A 27595-nucleotide genomic window follows, 5' to 3' on the forward strand; every position below is an offset into this window, starting at 1 on the left:
ACTATTTCCAATTTTCCTGACAAAATATGAAGAAATGAGGGGTGTCTCAAGTGTTCTGTCTCCACATGGTGTACTTTTGTGTGTGAATGCCAGTCTACTTACATAACAAAAGTAAATAATAATACAGTAGCTGCTGATAAAAATCATAGATTAAAATTCATGCCTGCAGAACTAAAATGTACTGTCTTCACTAAAAGTCTCACCCTCCACATTATGTGTTAATGTAAGCTTGACCGCATTTTCATGATGTTCAGCTTCTCGCTCGGCGCAGTGCTAAAATGAAAGTATGCACGTTGGTATTTCTACAAATAATAACGCGCCCCTGATGAACCTCCTAAGGGCACAGTGGCAGTGGAGCGAGTCAGGGCAGATGTAAATGTATCCAAACTAAGACAAATACACTCCATGCATTTGAATATATTTTACTCTATTATATTTTTACCTTTCAGTCTGTTCAAGCCAGTTAAAGTGTAAAAGGGTAAATTTAAGACTCCATATTTCTCATTTTTTTCAAAATGAATGGAAACGGAAATTTCTTAGAGTTAATATACTATATTAAAATAGCAGTTTAACAGTAATAAACTTGAAGTCTAAAGTTTAAAGCGCACATATTTCTGATTCAATTGTGTTATAGTGTATATTAAAGCTAAACGCATAATAATCTTACTGACTGATCATGACAAAGGTTAGACAGGTAGAGCGAGTCCTTCTAACCCCGCCCTGGCAATTAGGAAACATAAAAGCAGGTGCTGACAACATAACCTTCCAGTTCACAGGACAGCAACAAGGTCAGTAATCCTTTAACTCATTGTTGGCAAAACATCTGAAAGATAGAGGCTTGATTTTAGTAGCTGTTGTAGCAGCATAAAAATGTGGTAGAAGTATTTCTGAGATGGTGTTATTATTATTGATTTATTATAACATTTTAGAATAATTTGGCATTTTTGAGTGTTTGAGTCAGAGTTTAACTATTTGAATTACTGCTTTAATTTCAACATTTATATAGAATTGAATTTAAAGAGAATTCAATAAAAATAGTTTATTGCCAGAATAGTATATTGAGAACTTAACGCTTTAACTAAAATAATTGCCAGAAAGTTCTCATTTGTGTTTAGACAACCTCTGACAATTAAAAAAAAAATTCTTATCATACACGTCTTCCGAGGAGGAAGCAGAGTCTGGGGATGAGGGGAATGACCCATCAATTTCCGGAGGCGAGGTCACTGAGGCAGTTAAACAACTCCTTGGTGGCAGAGCCCCTGGTGTTGATGAGGTCCGCCCCGAGTTCCTGAAGGCTCTGGACGTTGTAGGGCTGTCCTGGTTGACACGCCTCTACAATGTTGCGTGGAGATCAGGGGCAGTACCTGTGGACTGGCAGACCGGGGTGGTGGTCCCCATCTTTAAGAAAGGGGACCGGAGGGTGTGTTCCAACTACAGGGAGATCACACTCCTCAGCCTCCCTGGGAAAGTCTATGCCAGGGTGCTGGAGAGGAGAGTTCGTCCGCTAGTCGAACCTCGGATACAGGAGGAACAATGCGGTTTTCGTCCTGGTCGCGGAACACTGGACCAGCTCTCTATCCTTTCAAGGATACTTGAAGGTGCATGGGAGTTTGCCCAACCAGTCTACATGTGTTTTGTGGACTTGGAGAAGGCATTCGACCGTGGCCCTCAGGGTGTCCTGTGGGAGGTGCTGCGGGAGTATGGGGTGTCTGGCCCATTGCTACGGGCCATTCGATCCCTGTACAACCGTTGCAAGAGCTTGGTTCGCATTGCCGGCAATAAGTCGGACTCGTTCCCGGTGGGTGATGGGCTCCGCCAGGGCTGCCCTTTGTCTCCGGTTCTGTTCATAATTTTTATGGACAGGATTTCTAGGCGCAGCCAAGTGGTGGAGGGCTTTCGCTTCGGTGGCCTCAGAATCTCATCTCTGCTTTTCGCGGATGATGTGGTTCTGTTGGCTTCATCGGGTGAAGGCCTCCAGCTCGCACTGGAACGGTTCGCATGTTCCACTGGGAGGAGGCCCCAGGGCCGATCCAGGACACGCTGGAGAGATTATATCTCTCGGCTAGCCTGGGAACGCCTTGGTGTTCCACCGGATAAGCTGGGGGAGGTGGCTGGGGAGAGGGAGGTCTGGATAAAGCGGATGAAGATGGATGGACGGATGGATTCTTATCATATTTGTGAAAAATATGATAAAAACGAACAAAAAAAACGCACACTGACGATGTAGAAGTCTCAAAAAACTCATGTTTTAAATATGATACACTGGGCATTAAAGGATTAAAAGATTCCTTCTTTTCTTCTTATTAAAATAGACAAGTGCTTCAGAGGATCGCTGTGACTTTGTTCTCATTGTTGTTTAATCCTACTGTACAGTTTGAGATGTACAATTCAGCATTTATTCTAATAAATGCTCAGGTTGATGAGATTGATGGTGACAGTTGTGATTCCTAAAAATCAGCATATCCAAAAATATTTACTTTTAACCTGTATGCATCATACGCCTGTAATTACATGTTTATGTTGCCACTTCATGTTGTGTGACAGGTGGAGCAATGAAGTCTGTGTGGCCGTCTGCATTGTTGCTCTCGCTTCTTTGCACTGGAGCTCTGGGTTTTGACATTCTGCCAGGGAGTTCTCTGACTCACCTGGACATCACTCTGCAGGCCCTGTTTAATGTGACTGTGCAGGTGTGCCGAGCATTTGCTAAGGCTGAAGGGACAGACTTCATTTTCCCTGTAAGAACTCAAATCATTGAAGTTAAATGAACAGAAACAAGGATTTTTAAAACAGTAATGTCAACATGATTTCCTTTGTGTGTTTAGGCACAGCCTTTCACCATACAGGGTGTTGCTACGGCCTGTGGTGCACCTCAGTCATCTAAAACTTTCGTTCGGTCCATTCTGCACATCATATACAGGAATGTGCGTGTGGACATCCGCTATGCCTTGAATGCCAGCTTCCACTTTGATGATGAGATGTTTGTTCAAGGAAAGAAAATCATCATAGAGGGAATACAGGCGGTCAAAGCAAGCAACAAGCTGGAGAATTATGAGGCAGCGAGGCAGAACCTGGGAGAAATTCTGCATCCTTTGCAGGTATTTATCATTACTTACTGCTGTTTAAAAACAACAACAAAAAACCAAACAAAAACAGAGTAAAATAATAACCCTATTTTTCTTCATCGCTTGGAGGATTTCTACAGTCACAGCAACTGGGTAGAACTGGGAGAAAAAAGCCCCAACTCCAATCTAATCAAATCTGGCGCCAGCATTGGGAACATAGCAGGTAAAGAGATAGTATGATGAGATGCCCGTACTGACATACAGATTATACAGATAAAACTATCATTCAATCTCAGAGTAGAAAGATTTAAAAAAACAAGGCCATAATTTAAATGCTGATTTACATGTTCCCAGCTAGGAGCAGGGCGACCTGCCGCAGCTGTGACGGCAACAACTGCAGCAACAACATTTTGGAGGATATCATAGCGGAGAAGATCCTGACATCTGGATACTTTAGTCTCACGCCTGTATTTGCATTGAAACCAAAGGGTAAGGGCTTCGCTCTTCTACAAAACCATCATTGTTTTCCCACACTCAGAAGAGGCTTCACATGTCACTGATTTTCCTGAGATTTACCTAAAACCTACATACTAAAATCTATTTTAACTCTACTATTACTTATTCTTCTAATCCCACTTCACTGCATTTGAAATTGCAGTTACAGCACTTTTTAATGGCTTTTTAACCCACATTTGTCTTGACAGTTACAATTACTTTGAAGTTTTATCAGCTCATCTGGCTAAACGATCAGTGAGCTCATGCTGTGGCGATGCATGTCTCATCATTCGTCCACAATTCACAAAAATTGCTCCTCCTCCTCCAGTATTGGTCATTAATTGCATGCACAATGTCCTCAAGGTCAAAGCCACATTTGTCCTTTCACTGGCACTTTGAAAAGACAAATGTGACACTTCTTGCAGTTTCGCTAAATTCTCGTCCACCTGACGTACTGACCAGTTCAAATTATTCATACTTACAGGACAGGACGGTTTATCATGAGTGAATGAAAAAACTCATTTAAATGATGTCAGCATACTGTAAACTATACTCAGTTTATAAAGAGTCAAAGCAGTATTTAAAAATAGCTGTATTTAAATGGGCAAATACGATTGCACCATTATGATCCAATAAAATATCACCGACAGCAGCCATCACTCTGCTCTTCAGATTGTGTGAGTTTTTGAATGGAAAAAACAGACTTTAGTTATTGGTTCTTGCACATGAGAGATAAACCAACATCCTTGTGAAATAACATAAAAAAGTATCCTTTAAATAGTATTTCATTAGTACACGTTACTTAAGTTAAAATATGAAACAAAAAAAGTGCCTTTAAAACCTGTCTCATCCAAAATCACAGTGTCAGTAAAACACAATCACAGTTTCTTGAGGATGATTTGAAATAAACAGCAGCCGTTCACTCTGAGATTTTCCACCCCCTCCTCTTATGGACAAAAGGAATATTATTCATCCTGGCCTTCAGTTGTTGCTTTAGAGTTTATCACACTGAGTCAGAGTACTGCACATCCAACTGACACACAGCTTACTGTATGTCCTCAAAGGATCCATCAGATAAATCAACTGAAAAACTTTTTCTAACTGCTGCAGAGACACCAAAGCAATGGTGTAAAAGTAATTCCAGTTCATGAACCAAGTCGCACATTGCATAACAACCCTTTTTTTTTATTATCATGTGTTAAATGTGAGGATCCAAAAGCAGATTCACAGGGAGGAGGAGTTACAGAGAAAACACACCATTTTACTGAGACCAGAATACAAACAAAAAACAGAAAATAAAATTAAGAACTCCAACTTACAGAACCTAAACTGGGTAATTAACACTGGTGGTGGTAGCCACAAGGGATAGGTGAACAGACACTCTGGCAAAGAAGAAGCTGAGACAGCAATAATAAATTAGGGTGTTCAGGGGGAGTGGAAACAGCTGAGACTTATTAAAGAAATGAGACTGGGGAAGAACAAAAATCATATACTAAGCAGACAGGCCAAAAGCTTACCAAGACAAAAGAGGAAGTCAGCTTCAGTGAAACAAGCCCTTAAATACACAAGTTAAAAGGAAAAAGAGCTGTGTTTAAGTATTCATCATTCCTCTCTCGCAATATTTGCTGAACAGGAAAATGCAGTCATGGAGGGGCAGTTGATCAGACAAGTAAGATCGAGCCTATAGGTGGGATCAACAAAGACAAAGAGAGTTCCAGCCATGGGTATCTCCACACTCAAGCTGCAAACATTGCAATAGCTGCAACAAGTGAGCTTCTAGAGGACATTCGGGGGGCTGCTGGTGACAGACCATTCTTGCGGTACAAACGTTCTGTGTGTTTCAGTTCATTGTGGTGCAGAAGTTCATTTTATCATTTATCTCTCTCCATCTCCTTCCCCCAGGATGATGGGTCTCTTTAAAGGATCCAGTAAGGCTCTTTGTTTTGTCATCGACACCACAAGCAGCATGAAAGATGACATTGCAACAGTGAAAAATGTCACTTCCACTATAATCAACCGTGATGTGGGAACAGCCAATGAGCCCTCGCTGTACATTCTTGTACCATTTAATGATCCAGGTAGGATCTCTGAGATGCTACGAATTTCTTTTCTGAATGTTCTGAAATGTTACTGTTCTGTCCAATTCATAAGGTGACAATGGACAATAGTAGTATATATATTGACTTTGACTCATGTCATCAAACAGGCTTCGGACCACTGACAAAGACAACAAACTCAGCAGTTTTCCAGAATGCGATTGATTCTCTTGTAGCCACCGGTGGAGGAGATCCACCGGAGATGAGTCTCTCAGGGCTTCAGGTGAAGTGATATATGTTCTGTAATTTTAAAAGCTCGATGCATGTTTGTTGTTTTACCTAAAACTATTATTCAAAGCGGTTTTCCTCACACAGCTGGCTTTAAGCGCTGCTCCATCAAATTCTGAGATCTTCCTCTTCACGGACGCAGCCGCTAAAGACAAAAACCTGAAGAGCACAGTGATCGCACTCATAGAGAGGACCCAGTCGGTGGTATGTAGTAGTTTAAGAATATAACACACTTATCTTAATGATGATTACATTTTTAAACGTCATTGAAACAGGGATGGGCATGTTTTGCTACAAGCAGATGTATAAATAAAGTAGTGTAATGGTCGTATTTTACCTTCTTTTCTTTTTTTTTAACTCAGTCTAATTGTTTGTAAAGGCTTTATGATTTGGTTAAGCTTGTTTTCATGCACCTTTTTTTCTTCTCAGGTCAATTTTATGATAACTGACACATCATCAGTCAACAGTCGGAAGCGGCGTGCTCCATCCAATAGGATAGCAGAAGCTGACGCTCAGCTGTACAGAGATCTGGCTCAGGCTTCAGGAGGCCAAGCTATCGAAATCACAAAGAGTCAACTTCCTCAGGCCACAGCCATCATAAAGGAGTCCTCCAACGCCTCTCTGGTAATTTCACAAACATCTCACTACTGGCTGGATTTGTCATTTCAAAGATTTCAGCTCTTTAATGTAAGTGCTTACTGTAATGTTCCAGGTGACCCTTCTTCAAGCAGCCAGGAACCCAGGAAAGGCTGAAAGCTTCACTTTTATGATTGATGACTCGGTAACAAATCCTACAGTTTACATTACTGGGGAATCCATCACTTTTACTCTCATTAGCCCCACAGGTATGCTATTCTGAAGGACTGTGGAAAAATTGAATTGAATTTTTTTATTTCAGTCAACTTGTTGTTGTTGTTGTTGTTGTTGACTGAAATAAAAAAGAGTTTTTACTATTCGTCGGTCATGACGTCATTTCTGAGCCTGCCCAACAAAGCAGTGGCAGTCTATACTGTCCCCTACATTCTGTTTACACAGTAGTCAAATTCAGATTTTGCCTCATTTTTGAACAAAACAGCATTTATCATGGTGATAAATGCTGTTTTGTTACATAAATATTGATAAAGATGTTTAAAACTACTAAATGCAGTAACCCTAATTTTTGATGTTAAAAAAATTATCATTTAATAATAAATTCCTAAAAATAGTCTGTTTTCTATCTGTGTTCTAACAGGTGAATCTCAGGATAGCAGTGACACAATGGGGTCACTGATCATTACATCCCAGTCTGTGGGAAACTTCTGGTCCCTGCAGCTAAAAAAACAAACTGGAAAATGGGAAATGAGAATGGTGTCAAGTAACCCCTACACTCTGAAGGTCATAGGTGAGACTGTCAGTCGATACTTTTGTTTCTTATCCCTGGGGCCTTGAGGTATAGGTTTGAATGAACTAATAAGCTGTCAGAATGGATGTACTAAATTACCATTACAACAAAGTTTTTAATAAAAACGAATAGAGTTTGCATCTATTTGATGTCTGGCGTTGTAGATAGGAAAGCAGAAAGGTAGGGGGATAACATGCAAGCAGTTTAAGATGGGTCTAAAACCAAACACTTGCATCATCTTCTGTATCATAAGTAACTGGCTCAACCGGGTGAGCTATGACAACCCCTAAAAGGATCTCTTAAAATATGATTGGCATGTCCTGTCCTGTCTGAGCCAAGTTCAGTTCAGTTACCTCTCACCTGAGTGGAAACGTTGTTAAAACTATAATTGCACTGTTATTAGTGTTCACATCCTGTAGCTGTGTTTTGTGTAAAAACATGAATTTATTTTGTTATTTGACTAATAATGCTATATCCTAGGAGATGGTGAACATTTCTAGCACACTTGCTATGATGCCAGCACATGTGCAGGGAATGCTCACAGTAACAATACAGGTTAGACATACCTGCATTATTACAGTTAGCATGTCAGTAACATGGCATCTTCATGTATCTCATATTTTGTTGATGAATGAAAGCAAAAAAAATCTAAAATACTTAGATTTTATCAGCCAGAGTAGAGCAATGCAGAGAATCTATTGTATGTATATTTGAACAACAGAAAACCAGAAATGGTTTTGCTATTGATTCACTAGAACTAAGCCAATTCTATTATTTAAAAAGTTCTTTAAGGGCTTTTTGATTTCACATAAAACAAAGTACTGGCAATGACAATGAAATTCCAGTGGTCCATGTGTTGTATAGGTCAAAAGATTACACTTTTACACTATGAAAACTGCTACATTCAAGCACAGACATTCGCCTGGTGCTAATTTCCATCCATGTATATGGATGAAGACTCCTTTACCAGTGGTTCAAACCTAGAACTGTCTGCTATGAGGTGGCCACAGTACCATCGTGCTGCCCGATTTATATATCATTTAGAATTAAAAAAAAAAGTCTTTAATTTTATTTTAATCATATAATAGTTAGAATTTATTTAGATATTATATTATTTGTAAGTATTTGTCGTATTCAGAATTATCAGTTCATGAAATGCATTATTTCCATTGCCATTAGTCTCCAGGCCCTCCATATATTTGACTTTTTTCGTTTTTTTGTTTTTTTTTTACCCCCTCATCATTTTTAGGTCAGAGTCCTATCGACTTCTTCTTTGACTTAGTGGTGGTGTCACAGGGCCCTTTTGGAGGATTTGATACCCTGGCGACACGTCCCAGTGCTGGTAAAGGCAACTGTTAAGACTTGGTGATCTGCAGATGTAACATACCATTAAAACATTAGACGTAATGAATTGACTTTTTCTTGAAAGGTGGCAATGGTAGCCTGTTGATGTCTTTAACGGGGAGTGACACTGCCACGGTGACAGAAGTCACTCTGGTTGGATCATCTGGGTCAGAGGTGATTAAAGGAGTCTTGGTGCCGCAGAGCAATGCAAGCATCTTGGTTCTGGTTGACAAGTTTCCATCAGAGGACTTTGAGGTGCAGGTGAAGGGACAAGCTGATAGTTTCACCTCCAAGGCTTTAATACTCTTCCAGAGACAGTCACCAACCAACTTCAGATCATCAAATCTGACGATAAATGTGAGCTGCAATCCACGACTTGTTTTGTGACACAAAAGCATCAAATCAAACATGGAAAAACATGCAGCAGCTCAAATAAGTATCTCTATAAATGTACTCTCTCTTTGTAAAGGCTAATCCAGAGACCATCATAGTACCCGGAACGCTATTTTCTGTGCCCTTCACTCTGATGACGAGTGGAACAGGTGGAAACTTCACAATTCGATCCACCAACAGCAGAGGGTTCGACTCTACATTTCCAACCAGTATGTTCCTGGAGCCTGGAATCACTAATAATGGCACAGTGACCCTCTCAGCACCTCTGAATACCACATCTGGAACTGATGTCACCCTGGCCATTGAGGCCGAGGCTCCTGGGGGCACAGACAGTAACTACATTGTGTTGCGCTTCTCCGTTCTTAACACGGTAATACTATAACTGTAAACTTTTTGTTTTAAGCTTTTTGGGTATTTCTTTTTTTTATTATTATCTCTTTTATTGGGACAGCTGTTGAACATAACAGTAGTTTACCTTTTTACACTTTCTTTGCTGTCACATTTTAACTTATAATTGAAAAATAAAGAAGACAAAAAAGAAGAGAAAAGAAAAGAAGAAGAGAGAAAAAAAAAAACTAGGGTTAGGAGGCAGCAGGGCAGGAAGGTTTACGTACTACTCAGGGTTGTAACATCATATACAAAATCACACCTCATGTGCTTAACATAGTCTGTCCATTTAGACCATATTCCGTAGAAGGTATCTCTCTGAAGTTTAAGAGAAAATGACATTTTTTCCATCGTATAGATCTCTTGTACAGAATGTATCCAGTCTTCTATCATTGGTGGTTCAGGCTTAAGCCATCTTCTCGTAAGAGGCTTTTTACTTGCGGCCAGAAGGATATACAGGAGTCTTCTGTCATTGGAATTCAGTTTATCCACTGGTGCATTGCACAAAAATATGGTCTCAAAAGTTGAAGGAAAAACAAATGAAAAAACATTTTGTAAATGATCATGGATTAGAGACCAATACTGGCGAATAACTTTACAGTCCCAAAAGATGTGGAAATGGTTCGCTCCGTCTCCCCCACATCTCCAACATTTATCACCAATTCCTCGATATCTTTGTTGAGCAGGGGTAATGAAAAATCTCATAATGCTTTTCCAGCAAAATTCACGCCAAACATTAGACCCAGTGGTAGCCCACTGTATCTTGCATGCGTGAGCCCAACACTTCTCTGTAATTGTCAAATTACCCTCCTATTCCCACTTCGCTTTAATATACAGAGTGCTGTCGTTTTTACACCGCTGGATGCTGTTATATAATTTAGAAATAATTTTACTTTGCACTTCAGATTTGATTAGTAATAAGAATGTTTCTACAAATTGTAATTCGTTTAGGTTCACTTTTAAGTTTTGATTAAAATAATTTCTGATCTGTAGATATCTAAAAAAATCATCTGATCCCAAGTCATGTTTACTCCTTAAAGATTCAAAGCTTTGAAATGCACCCTTATAGACAAATGAATAATAATTAGTTATTCCTTTTGAAATCCAGTTTTTGAATCTATTATCATATTGATTTGGAGTAAAATCTGAATCATATGCACACCATCTTAAAACCTTAGAGGCATTTTCCAAACCACCAATTTTTATTACTTCTTTCCAAGCAGATATCATTATTTGTAGTATAGGTTTATCTGCCATATGTATTTTATTCTGCAAGTTTATGTCCGATATTAAAGCTGAAACTGGTATTTCTTTTACTATTGTTCCCATGAGATGGGGGAGTGCCTGTGAGGGACAGGTTAATGTTAAAAGTAAGTCGTCAGCAAATAATGCTAATTTCTGTTCCCCTCCTGGCATTCGTACTCCTGTTATATGCTGATTCTGCCTAATCCACTGACTTAGTGGTTCTATAAACAAAGCAAAAAGCAGCGGTGAAATGCAGCAACCCTGTCGTGTCCCTCGTTCCAATATAAATTATTCGGTGAGGTCCCCATTGATTTTGATTTTAGCTGTTGGTTTGTTGTATAACTCTGAGATAATATCAATTATAGATGTATCAAAATTAAACTTCTCAAGCACTTTGTATAAAAAGGACCATCTCACTGAGTCAAATGCCTTCTCGGCATCTAAGCTTAACACTAAGGTCTCTAATTTTTGTTTGTCAACTTGCCGCAATATGTGCAAAACCTTTCTGATGTTGTCCCTGGCCTGTCTATGTTTAATAAAACCCGTTTGGTCATTATGTATTAACCTAGGTAATATCATTTCTAGTCTCTTAGAGATAATAGATGTAAACAACTTGTAGTCAATATTCAATACACTGATTGGGCGATAGTTGCTACATTCTAATTTATCTTTTCCTTCTTTTGGTATAATGGAAATCATTGCTTCCCTCCATGAAGGAGGGATAATTTTCTTTTCCATTACCCCTTTTTGGGTATTTCATGAAAAATCATTAATAAAAAGAATTGTTGGAAAAAAAAGTCAATTGTAATAAATTTTATCATCTCTGTTCGTTAAACTACAGGCCTGAAGGTTTTTTTATGCTTAGCTAACCTGCTGTGCACCAACTAAAATCACTTTAAGCCAATCATAAGTAACAAAGAAACACATTTCTATAGAGCAAATATTGAGGAAGTTGCAGTTCCTTTAGATTCAGGCTTTTTGCTGACTTCATGCATTTTCCTTCCCCTTTTAGGTGACCGATTTCAAGGCACCAGTGTGTGAGCAGCTCAGCCTGCAGACCAACTGCTCTGTTAACTGCAGCATGAGGATGTGGGAGGTCTCTAGCCGGGTGACTGATGGAGCTGATGGGACGGGCGTTGATCTTGTCACCCTCAAGCAAGGAAACGGGACCATAAACACCACCCTGGATTCAAGCAATGAGAACATAACACTGGTGTACTACAGCGCATCCTGCTGTTCACCTGACATGGAGATAGAGGTTGTGGATCGCGTGGGTAATGTAGCCACCTGCTCCTACAGCGGAAGGCAAGGTACAATATCTCCTGTCTCTGAAGCCACAAAGCTCACTTGGTCGCCCTTATTTTGTCTCAGCATTGTGATTGTGGGACTCCACATTCTGACAAAAATGGGCATCCAGTGACTCCATGTCAGTGTGGTACAGCTATAATTTATGTATGTCAATATATATGTATAAGTTATATCAGTTCTATTTTTGACATTTAACTACTACTAGTATATTGGCTACTGTGGTATGGAGGCACTTACAAAAACTGATGCCTTGAAATATATTACAGCACTGTGCACAACCATTATGCCACCTCTAATTTCTTTAAAATCTGCTTACTTTCTTCTATTTCACTTGTATCAAGTAGTCCTGATCAATACTTCTCCAGACGTTCTGAAGTTTTTCTTCGGACATTGGGTGCCTTTTCACTCTTTTTCAGTCCAGTCCATGTACCTGATCATTTTCATAATAATGTTCTTTCTGGTCAGTTTACACTGACCTATGAGTCAATGAAACATAAGAAAGGCAGCTAGCTCAAAGCAGACATCCTATCAAAGAATTTAAAACCCTTTATTACAACACAACCTTTTGCAAAAACACAGAATTTGATCTCACTTTTTTAGCCAAATCTACAAAAAAAAATGCCAGAGATATCACAGTTTGTCAAGTTGTGCACCAGCAAGTTGAGCTACGAGAATTAACTGAGATGGAAAGAATAACACAACAGAAAAAGACAGCAATCATGAATTGGCCTCCCCGGAGACCAGACCTGAACATTATTGAAGCATTTTGGGATCCTGTTCGCAGAAAACGGAACAAAAGGCAGCCAACATCCAAAGAAGAGCATTGAATGTCTTTCCAGAAGTCTGCAGAACTGTTCCTGAAGACTACTTAAAGGAATTAGCAGAAAGCCTGCCTAAGAGAGTCCTTAGGGTCTAGTAAAGTGCTATACAAATACATGCCATTTACCATTTTACCAGTTCAGGCTGTGTTATGTTGACACATAGTTCGTTTTCATAGCAAAATATTATGAAATGAGTCAGTGGCTCAAGACGTTTACAGTACTGTATATATTTCCATAATTACGCATAAAAACATTATTCATCCATGTTATGTCTTTTTGGGGGGATTTTGATCATACATACAGCTTCATATCTTAAACCACTGATTTCTCAGCTAATATGGGAACTGATTTTTGATTGAAACTTGACCTATTTAATTCTGTCTATCTGTTATGAAGCTAATGCTCTTCTTAATTTATCATGCTCTAATTTGTACTGCTCAGTTTCCACATTTTCACAGTTTGTGAGAGTTTAAAAAAAGGTAAAAACAGGTGTTTTGGAAGCTCTTTGGATGGAAATTTAAAAAAAATGTTAATGGTGGAAATGGGGCAACAAGAAATGAACAAGTCAAGCAGTAAAAAAAAAACCCACTTTTTATTGTTGTCATAATGTGTCTAATGTATAACCTTTACACAACAAAACGTTTCTCTTTTCACATTTTGCTACATTTTCTTCTCCTGTTTCCTTTTATCACTATTTACATATTGAAAATTTTTCTGAGCATTATTTAAATAAACTGGTCATCTGCGACACAGGGGGTTGAAATGCTGAAATGTGTCCTTGCTTGTTTGTGTGGCTTTTTGTGAGTGTTTAGTGATGGTGCGAGCATGTCCACTGCAGCATCCCGATTCCAAGCCAGCCCGTGCACACTCTCACGCCGCTTCGAGGGTCTCCTGCATTAACTTTCTAAACTGATTTAGTTTTGGTGAGGTCACGAGGCCCTCGACATGAGTGCACAACGATCACAGGTCAGCACGTGTTTTGTGTAGGAAACAGGAAACAAATCCCCATAAATACTATGAGTTCTGTCGTTTGACATGAACTAGCTCTGTAATACGGCATGTGATGGTCTTAGCATGTGCGTAGCACAGCAAACACAAATAAAAGAATGAACGTGAATTCAAGCTTCAAAAAAGGATCTTCTAAAGTAATGTTTATTTGTGCTTTTCATGTTTTTAACTTTTTTCCTGACCTTAAGAAAGGTTGTTTTAATTTCTGCAGCTGAATCAGAACAGGCAGCTTAAGCCAGCTGAGGAATGATCTTAATTCACTCTATGTGAAGACTGTATTAATCAATCCAGATCCTGATTTGAGGGGAAATGTCTCTGTTAATGTTTCTTCTTAACTTCGAGACCCGTGACTCCACATGCAGTGGGAGGATGTGTGGGCAGGTTTGAAGCGGGCCTGTATTTTTTATAGAAGCAAATTATAAAAGTCTTGCGCTTGCATTTTTTTAAATCTGTTTTCTACATTTTCTTTTTTCTCTAATAGAAACCTTTTTTTTTTATCCCTTTAACCCAACTTACACTCTCAAACTTACAGTGCCTTCACACAAACATCACCTCCGTCCTTTTCGCTGTAAAATTGTGACTATCCCAAAAAATATCCTGCAGTAGAATGAAAGGTAAAACCGGGATAAAGATTTTATAGAATCAACCATCGAAAGGGGTACAGATGCAATTTCCTCAAATCTGTCGAATGGTCATTTGTACACATTCATAAGCATTCACAAGAGTGAATCCTCGTCAATAATATTCAGACCAGTTCTTCAGACCATGTTTACATGCACATCAGGCACTGCCATTGGTGTACTGGGAAAGCTTATTCTCCAGGTCACAGATTCTCTTCTCCTGAGACAACACTGTGGCCTTCAGATTCTGAATCTCTTCCAGTAACCTCTCAAGCAGCTGAGGCTGGAAAGGAGAAGAGGGGAGACAAGTGTGCAGAAGGATAAAAGGGAAACAGAAAGGAAAAAAGACTGTGATAAGAAGGTGAAATTAAGGAAAATGTTTGAAGAATAGGTTAAGGAAGATGACTAGGACTAGAGGAAATCAATGAAAACAGGTGAAAGCTTTGAACAAAAAAGGTTGTGGGCAGATGGAATTACAAGAGAAAAGAAAACAGAAAAGGGTTAAAACAGAGTCACTTTTTGTTATTGTTGTTGTTTTCTTTTCTTTCTTTCTTTCTTTCTTTCTTTCTTTTTTTTTTACCAACAGTCAGATTACAGGACTAAGAAATCATTCAACTGTGCTGTACATGGTTATACATAAGATGTATAAAAATACATCCAGGCTTTGGGAGCCTATAATGTGAATGCAGATTAGTAGAGAGGAGTCATCTTATACTGCTAAATTAATGTTGAAAATAGTTCATGTGCAGGAGGTGCAGGAAGTGGGCTTACCGGCAGGCTGTTGGTGTCCAAAGTGGACATGCTGCGTCGGGTGGTGGGTCTGGAGTCCAGGACGTTCTTCTTCACCACTTTGAGCTCTCTGCTCTTCGGCGGCACGTAGCCCTGCCTCATGGACACCAGGATGGGATCTTCATCTCGGCCATCAAGCCACTCCTCGGGTTCCATGGCGGGCTCGGGTCCTGCTGTGTCTGGGTACAGATCATCTTGAAAGAGGTCCGACTGTGCAACAGGGAAGATCAAGGGGACAACAGAGACGTTTGTGTGAAGTAAAAAGTAAAGCTGCAAGTTCATCCCTAATATCAAACATGTGTATTTGTCCTCCACTGGATAGCATCAGAAACAATCCACAAACACTGGGAGCAGTGTGTCGAAGAAGCCTTTCGTTGCACTAAACTACAGCTAAGAACCAATCACTGTGCAGAAGGAAGCCTCACAAGGTGCTCGTGGCAGGATGTAAACATTAATGGTTTTCCATTCAGCTGAACTGTATTCAAATGAAACTGCAGCGACAAAGGTTGATTCGTGTTTGAGTTTTAAGGAGCCAGATAGAAGTGTGGTGTGACAAGTCCAGGATTTCTGTTTCGATAAAGTATAAGACTGATATCTTCATCTTGCACCATTGTCAAAGTCAAACACAGCAGAGCATGAAGACCATAATGGAAGGGTGAGTCAGGCTTACTTTTCTGGGCACTGTCATTGTGATGGGCTCACATTTCTTGTCAAGCAGCTTATACAACCTGATAAGATGAGAAAAGAGGACACGGCCACAAGTTATCACAGTTGTCGTTGTACGTATTTTTAAATGTCTGTCTATAAGAACTGAATAATCAATCTCACCTGCAATCAGTAAGTCACATAATTGTTTATCACATATGGAGATGTATATGAGAACTATATGGAAAAAGGACTACTTTTGCAGCTTTCTGCAAAGACATAAACTATCATTTCTGATATTTAGAAATGTCCATGTCAGAGAGTTTATGGTTCATGAGCATTTAGCAGTGTTTAGAGAATACAAAGCATTCAGTGGTGAAGCTTTTAAGGTGAACAAAATGGAAATTTCCAATATGAACACTTGTGCTAAGTAGAAAATTAATGGACCAAATTGTCTGCAATAATAACTGATGTAATAACTACTGCATATTTGTTTCATTTATCTGAAGGCTAAAATGGCAACACATCCATTAAATCAGTGGAATCACTAAAACATGAAAAGGGCTGTGAATCGCTGCTGCAGATATGCCCAAATATAGTCGTGTGACTATTTATTCTTTGACATCTTGTGATATTGATTTTCAAAAACTAGATTTCAGACAGGACCAAAGATTACTATTTCAATCTGCGAGCACACGAGCGCAGGCATTACCAAAATACTAAAGACAAAGTAAAAAGGCCCAAAAAGGAGAAGCTGAGATGGAGGTGGGTTGCAAAGCAGTTTGCAGAGACAACAGCAACTGTAGGGACGCTGGAGAAGCTGAAACTTTTATAGCAAACTTTATAGTGGTCTGGTACTTATACAGTTATTTTCTAGTCTACCTGAGCACTTAAGGCATTTTTAAATATAATTCCTAAAAGAATTTAGTTTTTGGTTTTATATACCTAAGTGTGTTGACCTCATGATGACACTGACACTCCAGTGGATGCATTAGGGGTAACTTTAGGCTAGTATCTTGCCCAAGGATACAACCCAGTCAACCTCCAGCTGAACCACAGCTGGCTCATTCACCTTCTTACACGGTTAAGTTGCACTCAAGTTGAAATCACTGCAAGATCAGCATCTTACCTGGCAATCTCACATTTGCTGACATCAACACCTCTTTTGGGCATGAAGCCCATCCCTCTCTGGGGCTCCTTGCTGCTGAAGGTGTTGAGGTAGTGAACATACGGTGGTTCCTCTGTGATTTCAAAGTACCGGACACTGCTGTCCCCCTAAACACACACACATGAACAAGTGTAAAAACAAGTGTGACTGTGTTAGCATTAAGGCTGATAATACATCTACAATTAAGTGTAAAAATAAGTCACAGTTATATGTCTGTACCTTTCCACAGAGGTAGACCATATTTGCATCTGGATCGTAATAAGGTAACAATACTCCATTACTTGTGTCCAACTCCAAAAGTGCAATAGGTTCCTCAAAATTTGTCTGTGGACAATAACAAGCTGTGAGGAAAACTGACAGGTTTCTGTGTAGATTCATATTATAGTGTGTATATTTTTACAGCCACTCTGTGAAATGTAGTCATTTGTTACCGGGTCCCAGAGGCCGAGCTCTCTCTGACTCATCCTGGTGAATCCTGTAGTGAAGATGTTTCCATCTCTGGTGAAGATTGCTCTCATTGGCCTGATGCCCTCATGTGGAGCCAGACGTTCCTGTTGGTCAGCAGAGAAACAGACATTAGTAACATAACTACAACAATGTAAGAGCTAAAGATTTCAAGTTAATCCTTATTTTCTGTCTCTGTGCCTGTTTAATGAAAGTTTGTGTTTCACTGTTTCCTGAAGTCAAGTAATTATATGGAGCTAATATATTCTTGAACAATAAGAAAAATAAAAATATAGTCACCAGAATAATTGTGCTAATTATTTATAATAATATATACCAATAACATATTTTGAGACAGCTTCTGCATTATATTAGTTTATACTGTGAAACAGTATACTTTTTACATGATTTCTTAGTTTTTTGCATATTTGTCTCACATGAAACTAACACAGCCTTTGATGAAAAGAACACTAACACCAACAGTGGTGGTAGTGTGATGGTCTGGGGCTGCTTTGCTGCCTCAGGACCTCAACAATTTGCTGTGCTTTCACATGAGCTTAAACAGGCTATTCAGCCCCTCCAATGTGGTTGAATTAAAACAATTATGCAAAAACAAATGAGCCAAAATTCCTCCAAAGCGGTGGGAAAGCCTTTTTGCCAAGACGAGCCATCTGTAATTTCTACTCACGCACCGCCACCACTTCTCTTTTGCGGGGATCACAGACACGCAGACGTCGATCCTTACAGGTGGTGCAAAACAAGCTGCCGTTACGGTTCCAGCTGACGCTGTAGATGAGGTCTGGATGGTCGTCCATGGAGATGAGGGGTTCACCTGTCCCCACGTTCCAGATAATTATCAGGTTGTCACTGCCTGGAGGGTGATGGAGTCGAAACACAGATAGACATCCTATTCAGGTTTTGTTGTAATTTACTGTCACATAGGGGGCCCAAAAACAGATATGAAGGATGTCATGAAAACATAAGAGGACACTGGAGGTTTGTGTGTTTCTGTGTCCTGCCTGCAGTGAGTAGTATGTTGCGTGCGGTGGGGTGCCAGCTGACAATGCCGACTCGTTTGGAGTGTCCCTCCAAGACCACCACCGGGTCTGACAGGGGGCGGGTCAAAGCGTGATCTGGAATTTGCCACACCTGGAGACGACACAGACACAGCAATGACGTGAGTTGTCCAAAAATATTATTAGAAGTCATTCAAAATTTGACATCAGCAGAATAAAATACATTTCTGTCTGCATCTCAGGAGGAAGATGTCTGCATCACAACACTAATAAACTAAAATAAAATAAAATAAAATAAAGAAAGTTGTCCTGCAATAGAGAATCAACAACATCTGGCATTACGTGTAATATCGGAGCCTTTCTGCTTTGTTTCTCTTCTTTTCACTTACACGTGACAGAATTTTTGGTATTAAATTCACTGCCACAGATTTATTGTGGAGCTCACTCATTTTAATTGAACCATAACTCTACTGACTGTTATTACAGAGTTATATTTATGTTGCCTCACAGCCATCTATTAAAGCTTACACCTGTGTGCAGCTCCAGTACACTGACGACTGTGCAGATAATCGGAAAGGGTTTCCCTTAATGAAACTGTTTGTGCTTTACCTGCTGCTATTCGTTAGAAGATAATTCAGATTATCTATAAAAAGCTGAACTGCTGCCAGACTTTATCTGTTGGTAGATATTGCGTTGGCCCGTGTCTGTTCACATGGGCTATTTAGTTGCACTCAACCAAAGCCTGCTCAAACATAACTGATCAAAAGTAGCGGGACGAAACATTCAGAAAGGTTCCAGTGCCAAAGATCTCTCACTTGCTGAGCTGATCTAAATACAATACTGAGGTAGTGGCTGTTTAAACCATAAACATATCCATAATCAATACATAAAGCATTATTTTATCAAGCCCAAACGTGGCTAAAACTCTCACTATTGGGCTACTGAGTCACAAAAACTTCAATTCTCAATTCATCTGCTTTATTTAAAAGCAGCTGCTCGTGTCAATGGACATTAGAACACACAATACATTATTCTCAGTACATATTCAGTTTGTTGGAACTGGGTCTTTACAGTTACAACACACAGCTGTTTAAGGCACATATGTTCAAGAAGTCGCGCACAAACACAGACCCATACTCACGACTCAAATGAGCCTGCGAGATGACACAATGACGAGTCTCTGTGAACTTGACGGAATGACATCACAGCTCACAGCAGCTGCACACGTCTGTCTGAGTGCCGGACACAAACAGAGCTCACAAAGGCAAACACACGGCACTCAAACAGCATCGGAGCAGCTGCTGCCACAAGAGAAGCCACGATTCAATCACTCGATCGCGCAAAGATTCCTGCAATGTCACTATGAACAAGTGGGTGACTTTTGGTCTCCGTGACAACTGTGCTGGTGCACACATGCTGAGACATGTTGTCATTATACAATCCAGAAAAAGGTGCAAAGGGCACATGTATAACTAATGTACAATATATATTATCTAAATATATAGTTTATATGTTTTATTCTACCTCAAACTACTTCAGCCATAGGAATTAGGAGGGTAAGTAGCATCCAGGCAGTGCTTATCAAATGCACTCGGTGATCAGCAAGTGTGAACGCCTCTAAAAAGCAGAAGTTTGGAGCAATCGGTGTGTGTTAACATGGGGTGCTGGAGCCTATCCCAGCTGTCATAGGGCGAGAGGCGGGGTACACCATGGACAGGTTGCCAGTCTGTCACAAGGCTAACACACAGAGACAGACAAGCATTCACACCTATGGGCAATTTGGATTAATCAGTTAACCTATCCCCACAAACTGAATGTCTTTGGATGGTGGGAGGAAGCCGGAGTACCCGGAGGGAACGCATGCAAACACAATTTATGTATCTTAAACCTGAATATATTTGTTTGATTGCGGATTGGATAAAAGAAGACATCAGATGATGTTGCCCTGAGGGAATTTTTGTGAGCTCAAACAGATTTCCATATCAAGGCCAGAAATATTTCCTATCTGCTGTCCAAATCAAGATCACCCAGAAATTATCTTTGGAGTGTCATTTTTGCGTCAGTGGAGCAGCTCATCACACTGTGAACACTTAACCTGGTTCTCATCTCGTGCTTTTAGAGCAGCTTACAGCTCTTCACATACTGTAAGTAATTACTGCCTTTTACTCGTGTGGATTTTGTCCCAGAAATAACAGTTTAACACTTTGTCTGACCGCAGCTCGGCCAGGAAACACTGTGGTCCAGGGAATTATCCAGACATTAACTAGTCTTATCTGAAGAGCTGAAGCCTGTTTATATCTAAATTAACTCCAGAACAAGGACCACAAATATGCATTATTTATTTTAACACAGTCTTAGAAGAAATTTGAAACAGCGCAGGAATGCTGAATAGTAAAATTAGCTGGGACACACAAAATGTCATGGATTATAAAATGTTAAAAAAAAACAGCTGCTATAATGGGTTTAAAGGATGTATAACCTTGTTTAGTTTCACATCAAGTGCTTTCATAACAGGCAAGTATCATGGCACAGAAATATAAAGACCTCACAGTGACCCCTGCTGACTGAACTCAGTCATGAGACATCTGCAGTGTATCACAAACACCTCTAAAACTCTTCTGGTTTCCGTCTGCCATCCTAAACTCAGCAACAACAATAATGTAAGATGAGAATGCAAAGTGTGTTTACAAAGCCCCAGCTGCTAAACAATATGGAAAAGGTAAGCCACATAATCAGTAAGGTGACGTGATTTTAACACATTAAAATCCCATTCCTGCTGATGTGAGGTGATCAGCACCAGATGGAGCAGGACATGATCGCAGATACCGATACTTTAACTATTTTCCATATTTCTTGCTCACGTCTCCTTATTTCCTGCATGTTTGACGAGAGTTTTGCCCGATATGATAGGATACTGATAGGAAAATACTTGACAACAAGCAGGGAAACAGGTCATGAGGAAGCTGTCGTATTGTGGATGCCATAGGTTTGTAGATGCATTACAGCAATGAAGCCGGTCACAGGCAGAATGCTTTGATCAGCCTTACAAAATATCATGCGTGGCCTGATGGAGAGATAGAGATGACGCAGAGCAGGTGGGTGGAGATGCAGACAGGTAGACGCACTGACGCGTAGACTGGTTCTCTTAACTTGTTGTTCATTTAAGAAGCAGGAAGACGTGACAAACTCAAGCTGTGAAGACCTCTATGACTGCTATCTGAGTCACTGAATAACAAACTCCTCCACATGCATCTGCAACTTGTCTCTCCCACACACACACACACACACACACACACACACACACACACACACACACACACACACACACACACACACACACACACACACACACACACACACACACACACACATTACCATTGCAGTGCAGTCCTCCGAACAACTGGCCAGGATATTGTCGTCATGAGGGCACCAATCGATATCCAGGACGGGTCCAGAGTGACCAATCACCAGCGGGTAGTTCTTATCCACACGACCTGTCTGCAACACAGAGGACTGAGTTAGGACTGTGTTTGTATAACGGGTCACCATTAATAATCAATATTCATTCATTTCTTTAAAAAAGGTCAAAATAACAGCCTTAAGCCCAGTCAGACATCAGCACAGCTAGGTTAAAAAATTAAAACAACTATTTTCCCTCAATGTGAAACAGTCCTGGAATAATTAGCTTAAAAGTTAATTCTTGATCTCAGACATAGTGGGTATAACCATGAGGTCCGTTTTAATAGCTGCTCTCCAGATTTTTACCATCTTCCTCAGTGGAAGACTCTTAGTTTTCAAGAATAAGTAGATGTTATATGTGAGATCAAGAGCTGTGATGGGCCAAGAGATTTTTGTTCAGGTCTATTTCCTGATACATAAACTCATAGAATTGAAATAGGGTGTACTTTATTCTTCAGATGACTGTACATGACTGAGATTTAGTTGGATATATTTGGAGAGCTCCTTTTAAGCTAATATAGATTGGAAATGGGCAACCGTTTGAGAAAACATATTTAATACCATCAAATATTTTTCTCAAAGGTGTATTTCTGATCTTAAGTGAACCAGATGTGGCAGGAAGAACCTTTTGAAACTTGTCTCAAAAGCAGATGTTTGAAGACAACCCAATGTTCCCATGTTCCCTGTTCCCATGGTTCCTTTCATGTGAACATGTGTATCAGCTCTTAGATATAACTCCGTCCTGACACACACTCAGTCACACTCCAAGAGTGGTGTATTTATAGCCGAGTGACGAGGCGTTGAAAGGGGAGTTTTTAATGTGGCCTGTTGGGGACTCAGTGGGGGGAAGAGGAGGATGGAGAGCACATTGGTGTGTATTAATAGCGCGTCTGTTCACCGTGACTCCAGTAAATAATCATGTCCATTCCCTTAGTGCCTCAAAAAAACCTCTGCATTGCTTTGTGTCCTGCTGCTCTTTTTTATTAATTAGCACCTCTGAGATGCTGAAGAATCCCACCAGGTATGACCTTATTACACCCACATACTGTTTATGTCTTCTTCTTAAATCTCGGAAATGTAAAAACCGGTCGCTTAACCTTTTGTAGTCGAGCTGAAATACTAACCTTTGTGTAAGCTTAAAACACGAAGTCCAATTTTCCCCCCAAATTTCTAGACTGGATAATGTTAACTTGTTCTTGTAACTCTGGGCAGTGATTGGCTGTGTAGTTCAGTTTAATTTCTGCAGTCTTATTACAACAGTGTGAAGTGCACTGAGCTCGAGCATGAACTCTCACCACGTTAGATGTAAATCAAAGGTGGATGTTACATCACGCTGAAATAAAACCCAAATCCAAATATATTTATCCAACTTAGCCCTGAAAATGAATTAAACACATTTCACTAACCAATATCAGGATCACTGGGTCACTTTTACCCTCCCAGTAAAATATTCACACAAGTTAACTACATTTCTGGTGTCAGCTTGCACTGTTAGCATCACGTCTAAGAAAAGCAGCTGATTTCTTATGAATTGCATGTCTCAAAGGATCAAACACTGACTCTTCTGTGTATTTCAAAATAATTACTGGACCACAGGACAAAGGAATTTGCCAAAAACCTTGCCGTATACAAGCAACACTTCAGCTCCTAGCGAAAGCTAAATACTACCAGACAGTCTTTTACTGAGACTAACACTCATGAATGAAAGTCCACCTCTGATCACTGTGCTTCAGCAACACTGAGAAACAAAAACAAAGTGTATAAGCTGTTTGTAGTTTGCCGTTTCTGCTGTTTTTAAGATCTAATTCTGAGTGTTCTTCTTTAAGGATACTATTTATTGGATGGCTGGATTTCCTGCTGTAAAAGTTGTGTATTTAAACTTTAGGCAAAATTACACACATCAAAAACAGTGTCCACACTCATTTAAGCAGTGCTTTCACTTAACAATGCCAATTCACGTACACCAACATCCAGAAAAGCACCAGATATGCACTTCTTTTTCTTTTCTTCCTCTTATAGAGCAATAATAGTCTGCTGTTTCTCTTTTAAAACACAGACAAACACGTAATAAAAGTATATCTGCTTGCAACACGCACACAAACACCACTCAGCAGCTCAACGACCATAAATAGCTCGATATAAATAGAAAGAAAGAGCCAGTTGATCAGCCAGAGTTCATCTAATGTAGATCATGAATATCTGTACATGATTTAATGTCAGTCATTTAGATACTCCTGCAGATCAGCATGAGACATGTAGAGCCATGCTGTCAATGTTCCTAGAAATCCTTTTTCCCAGAACAGAGCTTATTACAGTCACACTTTCATTTACACTCTACATCACACGGAGAAGCAAATGAGGTGCTATTAATTTTTATTGTGATTTATTGGAACGCTGGTCGACTGAGAATTGATTCAAGCACAAAAAAGCTAAAAACATGTCAGATATTTGAGTGTTACATTTGAATCCCTCCAACCCTCTGACCTTTACTGACCTTAGAAAGGGGCAGGACCAGAAACGCTCCTCCTCCACTGGATTCAACGATGACTGCCAAGAACTTTGGATTGACGGCGCAGAAGGAGCTGTCCCATGTCACCTTGGACACACGAATGTCATCGTAACCCTGCTCAGCCTTTACCGCCTGGCCGAAGACGTGACGAAACTTGCTCTGCCGCACGATGCTGCGACTCATGGCTGAGGAAAGGAGAGGGCAGACAGGAAAGAAATGAAGAAGAATTAGAGACCGCAGAGAGCGGCGATGAAAGTTTAGATAAAGATAAAGGAAGGAGAGGATGAAAAAGTAGAGCTATCTGAGGAGTTTAATGTGTCTGCTGTACATGAATGATTTCAGGGGATTTCATTTGGAATGATGTGTCATAAACGGAGACAACAGAGAAATCTGTTAATTACAGTGAAGCACATGCCTCAGTCTGTGCTTTTAATCTGTGGGTTTAAGTATTTATATAACTGCTTATTTAATGCTTAATTACTACTGTAATATGTTTAGGCAGTTTTTGCTGTTTTGAAAGTTGAAAATGACTAACTAACCTCTTTTTGGTATTTATTTTATTCGTTGAAAGTATTTGCAGATCAAACATAAATACAGGATAGTCAAAAGTTATATAAAGCGTTATTTTTTATAACATGAAGCAGGTGCAGAATGGCGAGATTGAAAGTTTGTTCTTTGACATGTCCTGCGATGGACTGGCGACCTGGACTGGTAGAACCTGCTTGTACAGTCTATGACACAATAGGCTGTGTAAGCAGTTTTTTTGTATTACACTCACTTTTTCATAATTACTGTTAGGCAGTAAGCTTGAGGTTCTTTCACATTAAACTGCAAACTTAACAGACTTAATAATATCGTATTTCCATTTACTGACAGTACATTTTCTGCACTGTTTCATTTAAAAATGACAACTTGATTTTCTGACTGCCGCCTCACAGTGAGAAGATTCTGAGTTTGAACTTTTGGCGTGGAGTTTTCATGTTCTCTCTGTGCTTTCATGGCTTCTCTCCGGGTACTCTGGCTTTCTCCCACAGTCCAAAGACATAAGTGTTAGGGTAATTAATGGTTCTAAATGTGTCATAGGTGTGAATGATTGTCTCTGTGTTAGCATTGGTATTTGCCTGGTGACCTGTCCAGGGTGTACTTCTGAACTAGATACGCAGTTAAGAACATGGATGGATTTCTGTGTGTGGACAGTTCTCACAGTGGTTTGTACAAAAACTGTGCTGTTGCTGTTGCTGTATGTTGTTACTATTATTTTCAACATTACAATTTCTGAGCTTCTAATTAAAAAAAAAAGTCTATTAAGTAAATAAATAAGAAGAGCTCACTTATTTTGCCACAGCACACAAAGTTCATGACTTATTTATTATTTATATTAGTTATACTGAGTTTGCATGCTTTTTAAGTGACACCGATTCATTATAGTCTAATCATGCTCTACAATGATTAATACTAACATCAGTGTTGCTTGTTTCTTAATAAACATTTTAATTGCTTCAAACACTGTGACTTTTTCTCCTGTAAATGATGATGAATTCTGTAATTTGATCTTAGGCTGTTTGTTGCTATCCTGTGGCTGTCGCAGGCAAAAGGCCAACCGGACTGTAATCCTCCGAAACACCGGGGGATATTCTGTAACAGTCCTTGCCATTACTGCAGATATTAATAGGTGATTGTCCCACCAAACACTATGTGGCAGCCAAACATCAAAGACAAACACTAAGACACAGAGAACAGATAAAAGGTAGGAGGGGGAGAGAACTTGACAGATACAGTGTCACAGCCCAGCACTTCAGTCACACAACTCCTGTGAGAATATGCCGATTCAAACAGACCTAACATACTTGCAGACTCCACTGGCTTACATAAGGCTAAAACTGAAAGCCCTAGTCTAAAAGTAGGTCTGTATGGGGCCCCTAAGAGATCTGACTAATGCAGTGACTCTGTGTGTTAGCAGGATTACATTAAACTCTAAGCATTAGACTTTTCACTATTCAGATAAAACCTTTGTCAATGATGCTGTCTGACTTTCACAGTAGGATATATCACAATCTGCCCCAAAGTTGACTTATGAGGGGAAAGAAGCTCCTGGAACCTCTGTGAAAGAGTCACATCCCAGAGACCACTTCAGCAAAGCCAACAGTGGGGCATTTAACACCTCATTATACATATTATATAGTTTTTACAATAGGATGTCAAAAAAAAAAGAAAAGAAAAAGAAAGAAAAGACTGTTAATGATCACATAATGACGTTCTCCTGGTCTAATGCTTCTTTTTCTAAGTACACTGATTTCTGTGCTCTACTGTCAATGTCTTGTCATGTAATATAAGCCAAACTAAAACTGAGGCAAAGAGTAGATTTTAGCATCTGTGAAAAACCTCTTGCTATTAATTCCGCCTCAGGTTAATGAGATGGGTCTGCTCTGTCGCGCATGGCACGGCCCTGGAGAATCCAGACAGCGAAAGAATGACACTGGCACTTTCCTAATATAGACATGACAAACTGCACTGTCCTACCCGGGCCGGCCGCTCCTCCCCGGCGATCCCAAATGGTTCCAGAAAGAAGGTCCCGCACCCTGTGTCGTTTTATCACTAATGAGCTGACTGTAAATCTGATCTGCCACTGCGCACAGCCTGCAGAAAAACGCATAAAACACGGGAACAGAGACTGGCAGGGGCGCAGGAGGAGGTGGAGGTGGTGGGGGTAGTCATGTACAAAGTACTCCTTAAAGTATCCCGCAGCTGCCACAGCATGCACGACTTAAGATCAGTTGCCAGAGGCAGAAAAGTGCATAGTCACAACGTCCCGGCTGTGTTTTCGGGGTTTCCAAATGTAAGGACGCGCTCGTTCCTCTCCAGCTGCGCAGTAAAGAAGCTGACGCACCTCTCGCCCCACTGCAGCACAGACACCGACACACATATTAAGAAACACAGTCTCACCTCAGGTTTTGGGGAGACCCCACTTCCCTGGATAACGGTCACGGTTTATGTCGAATGGACTGCTACTCCTCCTCCTCCACCCTCTCCCTCTGCTGCCTTTATTCCTTTTGGATTATATTCCCTGCAATCAGCTGTCCCGGAGTCGGTGCGGACTTTTAGTGAGGAGAGAGCTGGAAAACTGCGCTACGGTCTTCGGCAGGGAGAGACAGAGGGGAGATGCCGGGGGCAGAGCAG

General features: G+C 40.2%; 2 protein-coding genes across 4 annotated transcripts; one reads left to right on the forward strand and one right to left on the reverse strand.

Moving 5' to 3' along the window:
- The first annotated feature begins 779 nt into the window (after positions 1-779).
- On the forward strand, positions 780-13531 carry LOC113030193 (von Willebrand factor A domain-containing protein 7-like). Its single transcript, XM_026181374.1, has 16 exons — positions 780-788; positions 2545-2735; positions 2823-3095; positions 3192-3285; positions 3417-3551; positions 5191-5377; positions 5460-5635; positions 5764-5876; positions 5969-6085; positions 6311-6505; positions 6594-6726; positions 7113-7262; positions 8512-8604; positions 8692-8963; positions 9076-9369; positions 11644-13531. Exons 2-16 carry the CDS (start codon positions 2553-2555, stop codon positions 12049-12051), a joined length of 2823 nt encoding a protein of 940 aa, XP_026037159.1. The 5' UTR covers positions 780-788; positions 2545-2552; the 3' UTR covers positions 12052-13531.
- coro6 (coronin 6) lies at positions 13333-27595 on the reverse strand. 3 transcript variants are annotated; one of them, XM_026181377.1, is made up of 11 exons: positions 27362-27595; positions 24404-24603; positions 21826-21948; positions 18454-18583; positions 18127-18305; positions 17422-17541; positions 17210-17314; positions 16952-17097; positions 15848-15905; positions 15160-15387; positions 13333-14671 (listed from the first exon to the last, which is right to left on the reverse strand). In XM_026181377.1, exons 2-11 carry the CDS (start codon positions 24599-24601, stop codon positions 14549-14551), a joined length of 1410 nt encoding a protein of 469 aa, XP_026037162.1. In that variant the 5' UTR covers positions 24602-24603; positions 27362-27595; the 3' UTR covers positions 13333-14548. The 3 variants fall into 3 exon arrangements, with proteins under 3 accessions (XP_026037162.1, XP_026037160.1, XP_026037161.1); XM_026181375.1 differs by lacking the exon at positions 27362-27595 and adding an exon at positions 26939-27200; XM_026181376.1 differs by lacking the exons at positions 13333-14671; positions 27362-27595 and adding exons at positions 14693-14829; positions 26939-27202.

The sequence above is a fragment of the Astatotilapia calliptera genome, chromosome 10 (genome assembly GCF_900246225.1).
Source record: "Astatotilapia calliptera chromosome 10, fAstCal1.2, whole genome shotgun sequence".
Lineage (NCBI taxonomy): Eukaryota > Metazoa > Chordata > Actinopteri > Cichliformes > Cichlidae > Astatotilapia > Astatotilapia calliptera.